Source organism: Cryptomeria japonica, chromosome 11, assembly GCF_030272615.1.
Source record: "Cryptomeria japonica chromosome 11, Sugi_1.0, whole genome shotgun sequence".
Taxonomy (NCBI): domain Eukaryota; kingdom Viridiplantae; phylum Streptophyta; class Pinopsida; order Cupressales; family Cupressaceae; genus Cryptomeria; species Cryptomeria japonica.
In genome coordinates, this window is record NC_081415.1 from 592626802 (window position 1) to 592636491 (window position 9690).

Sequence of the window (9690 nt, forward strand, 5' to 3'; positions counted from 1 at the left end):
ATACATACACTTGATACATGTATACACATACACATACACATACACATACACATACACATACACATACACATACACATACACATACACATACACATACACATACACATACACATACACATACACAAAGATACATATACACACACAAAGATACATACACATACACATACACATACACATACACATACACATACACATACACATACACATACACATACACATACACATACACATACACATACACATACACATACACATACACATACACATGTTAAGACACACACATATACATACACATACATACACACACACATATACACACACATATACATGCACATACACACACACATACACACACATACATCATGCATACACACATGTACATACACACACATAGATACATATACATACATACACATACATACATACACACACATATACACATACACATACATATACACACATATACACACATATACACACATTCACACCCATATATACACATACACACATACATACACACACATACACACGTACATAGACATGCACATATACACATGCATGCACATATACACATGCATATACATACACATACACACACACATACACACAAACATACATACACACATACATACACACATATGCACACACACGCACATAGACACACACAAACACACACATACATACACACGCGTGCGCACACACACACACGCACATTGTATGCATGCATGTGTATGTGTATTGATTAAAGTTTTTTATCGTTTAATAGTAAGGGTAATGAGAAAATGCATTTTTTTTGTCATGGGGTTTTCTTTTGTCATGGTTTGATAGTATTGATTAGAATTTTCTTATGGTTTCATAGTAAGGGTTTTCAAAATTTGTTTAGTTTAATTTACTATTTAGTTGTTTACTAGTAATGGTTTTTAGAATATTGATAAACTAGAAAAACAAAAATGATACATAACAAGAAATATATTTATTTTTTAAGCACAAAAACAAAACCTAAAAAAAAATGGAAGAAATTTGTACATACCTGGAAAAAGATGACTGGTCACTAAGCTCTCTCTGCGTTTCAACCAAACTCCCAAAGCTCCTAGCTGCTAAATGGTGGGGCTAAGAAAAAGTAGACTTATATAATAAAACAATCCGACTGAAATAAGTTCGGCTGAACTTGCTCAGGTGGCCCCAAGTGCAACACAACATTGTGCTTTAGCCTGTAATTATTTTATGGACTTAAGGATGCCATGGAATTACGATTATCTACATTTACCAGGTTAATGGTAGATGCAGAAAAAGTAGAGCAAAGTGTAGTTAATACTAATATCTTTGATATTGTAGTAAATTTGTGCATTGATTGTGATTGCCAAAGTAAAATTATGTTTTCCACTATTCATTCATGAAACTCTTCTTTTGTGAGCTTGAAGAAATAGTACAAGAATGTTCAACCTGATAGGTATTTCTGTTAAGAAGATTTTTGATAAAGCGAGTTGTAGTTTTGATCATTCTATTTTTGGCAAGTAAAGTTACCCTTTGTCTTTGATGTTAAAGGGGGAGAGATTTTGTTGTTTTGAAGAGAAAGTTTTTGTTTTTCCATCAATGAAAAAGGGGACGATTGTTACACATATGTGGGTCTTTGTTGTCACTGATGTCAAAATTGTTGGTGGTCCATATGTTGGTGTTGTTGGTCCAGATATATTGTGATGAACTATGATGTTAATTTGGATGTACTATTGTGCTAGTATATGTTCCTAATTGCATCTAGTTGCTGGTCCAAATGCCCATTTGATTAACTATATGGTACAAAAGTATTGGCAAATTGATGTTGTCACTTTTGGATGACTTAGGATGATGATATGAAGTGGTTCTAGAAGTTTAATGTTCTTCATTTGGTACGAAAGTGCTGATGTTAGCTTTGCTGATTGTTCTAGTGAACAGTACCATGATTCAGAATATGTGTTTGTACTGTATATGTTTCAGATGGTCATGTTTACTATTGCACAATGCTTCTGCAACTCGATTTTAGTTTTTCAGTTGTTTGAATGGTTGGTTTATGAGTGACATTGTTGTCTACCAAATCTGGAGTTGATTCTAGGAGTATGTGGAGGAAGATGTTGCTTTCCTCATCATGATATTATTTCAAGGATGTTATAGATCAATTATTATTATTATTAAGATGTTGTGCTTCGTGTGTGGTGGTCCATTTATTTTGTTTTTGGGTTCGAGTTAAGATGTTTTGGGTTTAGTAGATCATTTTGTATTAGCTTATGTGTTTTGGTCCGAGTGGTTGCGTGTAAAGTGTTGGTATTTTGGATATGTTGATATGGTTTTGTCATTGATGTCAACACTTATCAACTCTGGTCAGCCTACTGGCACTTGGAGAATTGGCAATGTTCACCGGCAAGCAAGTGACTTATGCACAGTCACCGGTATCTGGTTCATCGACAGGATATATTGTTCACCGACACTTGGAATGACATGGAAAATACTTGGTTATGTCGGAAACATCGTTTGGACACTTTTTCTTGGAGATTTGTTCATTGGTATATTCGTGTTTGCATATTTGCTGTTACCGGCAAATAGGTCCAGGATAAGCACCGACAGGCTTATCTATTCTAGATCAGCACGACACGCTATGGAGATGATTTATTATTGCTGTAAATGCATTAAGCCGACATATTGAATCATATATTGTATCGGTCATTGTTTTACTTGTAAATTGTTTTTATTGTAATATCTTTTGTAAAGCCGACCTATACATTTTGGTCCTAGGCTTCGGTATATATGTAAGATCTTATTTGATCGAAGTAAGGAGTGAGGAATGCAAATGCAAAAAGGATTGTAATAAGGTATATGCGAGAATGAGCAGAGCTATACACACAGACATCATTTGAAGATTGAAGGAGGGTTTTGTGAAGGCATATCAGAGCTAAACCGGTACTAACTCTAGCATATGAAGATGCTATTTTGAGTAGTACATCATTATTGGATTTAACCATCCAATTGTAGTTAGTGTGACTCCCATTTGTGTTTGAGCAGTGAGCTCTAGGCGCTTGGCCTTTCTGCATGTGCAGACCCCTTATTGTATACACATACTATCTGCAATAGTATCATCTGATTGTGGGTAAGGTTTCCCACCATGGTTTTTCCCCTTACAAGGTTTCCACATACAAACATTGGTGTTATGTGTTGTGGATGTTGTTCTCTTTCTGTTTCATGCATTAATCTTTATCGGTACTGCAATTAACTGATAAACTGTCTACCGGCATAAAGTTTGGTTTACCGGTATTAAGCATTAAGTTTTGGTTAAGTTAATTTTGGTTTAAATTCATTTGACAACTGATTCACCCCCCCTCTCAGTTGTCTCCGGGACCTAACATAAAGTCTTTTGGTGATATTTGGAAGGTGTGTCGACTTGGCATGAACCCTCACACATCTTCTTTACCTTCCGGATGATATATTTTTGGGTCGTTATTATGTACACATTACATTTTCTTCTTGGTCGACCTAGTAGAGATTATTATTGATTCAATTGATATATAATGGGCAGAACAATTGTGTTTGAGGTGTGTGTGATTGAATGACATGGATATGAAGTAAGTAATGAGATATTTAGAGTGAATGTTATATGAAGTTGGAGTGAATTAGAGGTTCAGAAGTATTGTGGTGCAAATAAACGAATATGATGTTGTGAACTATTATTTGCATTCTGATATATGCTAATTTCTCTATATTTTAATATTTTATTCTTGTAGTATCTGGACAACTGTTTTTGTACCTTGCCCTGAAGAAGTCATCTTCAGTTGTGCAAGTCCTTATCTTGTATCTTGCCTAAGGTTGTGCGCCTTAGCCTGCAAGTCTAAAACAATGAGCTCTCTAGCCGGTGGCCTTAAATATTGTAAATAGTTGATATATATTGTGAGTTTGATTCTCATCGTGGTTTTTCCCAGTTTGGATTTTCCACGTAAAATCTTGGTGTTCTTGTGTGGTTGCATTTGTTGTTTCAGTTGTTTACTTTCATGCACTTCGGTTTGAATGCATATCATGGTTTTATTAGTTTAATTCAATCAAGTTTTAATATATGTTGATTCACCTCCCCTCTCAACATCCAACGGTGTTCAACGCCCTTCTAATAAAAGTGAAAAAGATGAATCATAAGATGTTGATGATCTAGAACTTGTGGAAGTTGTTTATACCTATAAATTAATCTAAGGCATATATAGTCTCTATTTACCTAGATTCATCAAAATGAAGAATAAAATGACTCTCTTGATTGTTAATTGATGCAAGAATATCTTGGCTAAACTGGTAATCAACATCAATAAAAAAAACTTATTTGCACTTTGTTTGTTTGTTTATCTTTTTTGGTGTGAATGATGATAATTAATACTTGTAAACCAAATTCAATTTTGAATTTGAACCATTTTCCATCTTAAAATGGCATTGTAAGTGTTAGGGAGTTACATCTTCACATACAAGTTGAAGATTTACAATATTTGAAAAATTGACTTGAAGACAAGTTGAAATTAAACTTGGGAAGAGTATAATATTATAAAAAATAGATTTTTTTTTTTTCATATTTTTATTCTCAATCATTACGCCTAAGTAGATAGAGAGTTCCATGTTTATAAAGAAGCTTGAGACCACCAAAAAGAATCCTCAATTAATGGTATATAATTATTATAAGGAATGACAATACCCCATGCAAACACACTGCACAGGATTTTTCATTTTTTATAAAGGCACAGGATCAAGGTGCTAATTTTATCATCTTATTTTAGAAGAAACAAATACGCTCCTTTTGGTCAATCTCGAGTACGCCTGTAACTAAAGAGATCAGACATTGGCGAAGAGCTTGTAGGTGTTAGCATCTAGGACGATTTGTCTGGCGGCTGCAAAGCAGCTCAGAATTCCCACAACAGAAAACAAGACACCAATCGAGCTATTCACCCAGAAAAGTAAGCTCCTTCTGGAAGGCTTGAATGTTATGTTGTAGAGCACCATTGGTAAAATAAAGTCCAATGGCATAATCCCAAATGCACCCATCACCGCATTAATATCTCCAAAAAATGGCAGCATGGCAGCCACCAAAGTTACAATTACCACCCAAAAAGATCTTACAATCAATCTGGGAACAACATTTCGCATAGAAAATCTCCCTTTCTCTACATCTGCAGATCTGCTTTCGAGAGCTGCAAATGCTGGTTGGAAATAAGTCTGCAAGGAAAATTTACATCGCGGAGAGAGGTTTAGAAGTTGATAGAGATCAAATATGTACTGAATGTTAAATGCTGAAAGAGGTTACAGTTTTGGAGATTTTCTATAAGAATTCCATTTGAATATTGGGGTGATCCAACTCTGAACTACTTATTCCATTAATAGAGGTGATCTATAATGAGGTTTTCAAAAAATGACCGGTAGCAGAAAAAACTTGGTTCTGTTTACATAACAGAATCGCTGGTCCTCTTGAAAGAGGTGATTTTGTAGCGGCCATGGCGAATTTGAAAGTACCACAGTGCTTTTGTAAGCATTAATTGCCGCCACCATGAAGGGGCAGTTTCATCTTGAGCCATGACACACAAAACACAGAATTTGATATGATAATCTGGCATTCCTATCCTACTTCTGGGTCCTCCTTGTACACGATAAGAACATTACAAATCTTATATAAAGGCATGAGTGCTGTAGTGATCAAATAGAGAATTCAGCAGCAGAAGTCATTGAAAGCAATTGAAACACCTATAAGTTGTAAATGCTCTTTGTAGTTGTGCTTTGTCTAGTAACACCTAGATAGATGAGCAATTGCTGCTACCAGGTAGTCTTTCTCCTCATTGAGGTTTTCTAGGATAAATTCCTAAGTTTAGTATGGTGAATTCTTCTAGTTGTCTATCAAGTTGTTTGAGCAAGTAAGACAGTTGTTGAATTTGATGTTCTAGTAAATTTTAGAAGCAAAATGTTCGAGATTATTGATCAATAGGAGTGCATGTAATTCTCAAGTATAATAGTAATATGATATTGATAATAGTTGAGTATGTACTATGAACTAAACTAACCAGAGTCACCGTGGATGTTTGGAGGAGGATAAAAATGTTGGCCATGAAGAGAAACCAGTTGGGAACATAAGCTGGCCTTCCTACAGGCGCAAAGTTGCTGTAAATTGTCCCTTGGGCTTTGTTGCCGAAGGCCCAGTAGCCTGAAATTGCAGCAGAGAAGTAGGTGGACACAACCACTGTATAACACACACACAGTGCTTTGAACATTTTTCCTGAAATTGGGGGAGCTATAGTGGCCTGCAAAACCCTCCTTGAGTATTAGTATGTATGCTCAAAACTTACATAATTCTACTTAGTTTATCACTGAGATTTGTAGCAAAGAATTTAAGAAAGAAAGGCTTTCATTTACAATAAGATCATTGGGAAGTTCAAGATAAAAAGGTATTTTTTGTAGATCTCGTCAGCTTTTTAAAAAACTCAAACTTCTTTCCTTAAAAATACAACATGAACTCACCCGACCTGACTTTGATACATGTTGAGAAAGGAGGACTAATTAGAACTAAAACCTAGAAACCCTCACACCCACCATCACTATACGATTAAAATATTTTGCTAAATCTGCATTGACTCCCTAGTAAAATGTTTTCGATTGACTGTAAGTTGTCTGTAATATAAAACTTTAAGCTTTAAAAGGTGACATAAATCAAATACACATTGCAATGTTCTCCTAGATCAACTAGGGGTTTGATTGTCTATAGGAAGTTTGAGATCGCCTTACTGGACCTATCATTATGGAAACTGAAAGGACGAAACTTTAAATATGTAATCACTCTCTTTTTTCAAATTATTGACCGATCTCACCTGAATCTCAGGAATGATTCCATTGCCATAAGTTGTTGCAATTATCGAGAAAGAGTTCAAACCCGCCAGAAATTTGCTTGTTTTACTGCCAACCAAACTGTAGTCCTTGTTCTCTGAATCACTCGAGATTCCTGCCATTTAAAACTAAGATGACAATTAAGAACAGAGAAAAGTGGGCATCCAAATTCAAGCAAGGGCAAATCAGTGAAGAGTCAAGATTAACCTGCATGGATGGAACCTCCCACAGCACATGCAGTAAAGGAAAAGCACAGCAGCAAAGATGCTAGATTTATATATCTCAGTGAATGAAAGGACGGCATTTGAGCCAGCAGAAGCATCAGCCCTCCAAATAGAATTATAAATAGGTACAACTGCATCTCCCCATTTGGATGATAGATTTTATATAAGAACTGTAATATACATTTACGAAATCCATTAGGCAGTCAATGAAATTATTCACTCTTTCACAAGCAAACATAGTCTCTCTTGTTGTTTTTTAAAGTTACCTTCAAACTCTGACCTCCAAGAAGAGTACATGAAACAACAGCTCCGCAGCAGACTGCAAACTGTAGTGGTCCCACCACGAAACGACCCCATCTTGGGCCTGTAAGATAGTTCAGTCAATTGTCAGCATTGGCATAGTGTGATGGTTAAGTTGTGCTGTTCTTTCTATCAAGATTCAAATTTGATTGAGGTATCGTTGTTAATATTATTATTGAAAATGAGACCTCTGTTTGTAATCTCATTGATCATAGTTTCAGATCAAAAACATTTACCCCTCCAAATAAAAATGAAATGCCCAATTAGACCTGCATATTGTGGTACAGCTCTAAACTTCTAAACTTCTGCAGAGCTTCCCAATGGTGACCTCTTTTTCTAAGGTACCCCTATTAAACCAAAAATAACTTAGATACTCAATCACTCTATATTCATCTCAGTTTTATCCCACAAGTGGTTGTTAGTCAATAAGGCACCCATCTCCTTGAATAATCTATAAACGAAAAATTTAGGCATATAAATAACAATAACCGCTATAAAACATATCAGAATTTATGTCAATGTTGCTAATAAGCCTTCCTAAATAAATGTCAAATGAATTTGCTTAGATGTTAGTTTTGTACAATGACTCAAAATATAAGATAAATTCTACATAAAAGATCCGTAACTGATTATCTTCCAAGTAATGAAATGTGGTAAGCTATAGAGAGAGGACTGATGAAGCTTGATTAGTATATACCCATAATAGCTGTGGTCACATCACTAAACCTTAGGTGTCTGTTGCCCTTGAGCTCTAGATGTTCCAGCACCAGTGACAGGAGATTATATGAATAGAAAGTAACAGCTGCTCCAATGGCTAGTAATACTATTCCTGCACCCCATCCTAAGGATGCAAATGCAAATGGGAGGCTCAGCAGCTGAGGTCCAACTATGGAGGCTGTCAAATGATAGCCAGCATGAAGCCATGTTCCTGCAACCACCAATTAACTTAATTAGCTATACTTAGTACTAACCCACGTCACTCATTCACTTACATTGTACATAAGCAAGATATTTCGTTTCATTGAAACAAAAAAATTGAGTCAAAAATACATATGCATACCTTTCGATTCCAACACAAATATAGCACCTGCATCCAAGTGTTTTCCTGTGTTTGCATCTTGGTTAACTGAAGCATGGCTATCATTAGAATGAGTAGCCATCGTCTTGATTTCAGGGAGGAGTGATTGGATGGCTCAGCTAAAGGTCAAATTTTTTAAAATGGGAAAAAGTTGAAGAGAGTGGCAGTTGCTGTACATTCTACTTTATTCTAGCGAATCATTTATGTCAAATTCAGCCCACTGCTTTTGTTTTTGACTCATTTTTCTGAGAATCAGGTTTACTAGCAAAACAAATGGTTCCACAGTCAAGTACATGATGAATATAATGAGTCATTTGAAGTATCTGTACTTAAAAAGTGCAGCAAGTGGTACCAAATAGATGAGCATGTCTATGATTGATGGCCATAAAGAGAATTATGTGGCTTGGCCTCTGAGCATAAAGAGAAAATGTGGATAAAGCATAAAGAGAATTATGTGGCTTGGCCTCTGATATGTTTAATGTGGATAAAGCATAAAGAGAATTATGTAGCTTGGCCTCTGATATGTTTGATGGCCATGATAATGGATGCTTTGGGCAAAGTCAATACTGCCGGCTCTTCAAAGTCTAAAGAAGTAGCGTAATAAAGTTTTCTTCATCATTAAATCTTTTAAATATCGTCTTTCTATCATATTAAAAGTGAAAGTAATCTACCTCTCGCTTACTTTGAAGACTAAGATGTATTCCTTTGAAGACTAAGACATATTATAATCATGAGGACTTTGAAAGCTATCTTTAACCGAAATGATTTGAAACATTTATTTAAAATAATTTTCATTAATAATAAAATAAAAACATGACCTTTTAAAAGATTTTAAAGTATCAACAAATGAATAAATTAATTCAACATAAATAAGTTATATATATATATAGAGAGAGTTGTGTCAATAATACAACTATAGTAAGTTAATTGAGATTATAATAAAATATTTGTTAAAATATAAATGAGATTAATTTAGGTTTGTGTATCTTGAAATTATGGAAGGTAGACTTTGACTATTGTTATAGAGACTTGTAGCACTTGTTTGCATGATGATATACGAGATGAGAAAAATAATGGTGGTGCTAAGGTGTATCATGCGACTTCCTATGCAAAAGTGAAGACCTAGACTTCCTTGTCCCTTAGTCAAGCTCTAATATTGAGATAATAATTTATTAGTAAAAGAGACAAGAGTGACAATCGTTGTTGGTGTGAATGTGGTAATTT

At 35.1% G+C, this 9690-nt stretch overlaps 1 protein-coding gene across 1 annotated transcript; it reads right to left on the bottom strand.

The window, feature by feature from the left end:
- Positions 1–4635: 4635 nt before the first annotated feature.
- LOC131076312 (GABA transporter 1) lies at positions 4636–8980 on the bottom strand. The gene is made up of 7 exons (XM_058013439.2): positions 8449–8980; positions 8086–8316; positions 7355–7452; positions 7072–7258; positions 6849–6979; positions 6048–6284; positions 4636–5211 (listed from the first exon to the last, which is right to left on the bottom strand). Exons 1-7 carry the CDS (start codon positions 8546–8548, stop codon positions 4831–4833), a joined length of 1365 nt encoding a protein of 454 aa, XP_057869422.2. The 5' UTR covers positions 8549–8980; the 3' UTR covers positions 4636–4830.
- Positions 8981–9690: the final 710 nt, after the last annotated feature.

What these genes read in the sequence shown, in the direction of transcription:
- LOC131076312 (XM_058013439.2), bottom strand. Translation starts at nt 8,548, where the DNA reads ATGGCTACTCATTCTAATGATAGCCATGCTTCAGTTAACCAAGATGCA. An exon ending in TGTGACCACAGCTATTATGG is followed by an intron (nt 7,453 to 8,085) that starts GTATATACTAAT and finishes ACTATCTTACAG; the next exon opens with GCCCAAGATGGGGTCGTTTC. An exon ending in AAACATCCACGGTGACTCTG is followed by an intron (nt 5,212 to 6,047) that starts GTTAGTTTAGTT and finishes TTTTCCTTGCAG; the next exon opens with ACTTATTTCCAACCAGCATT.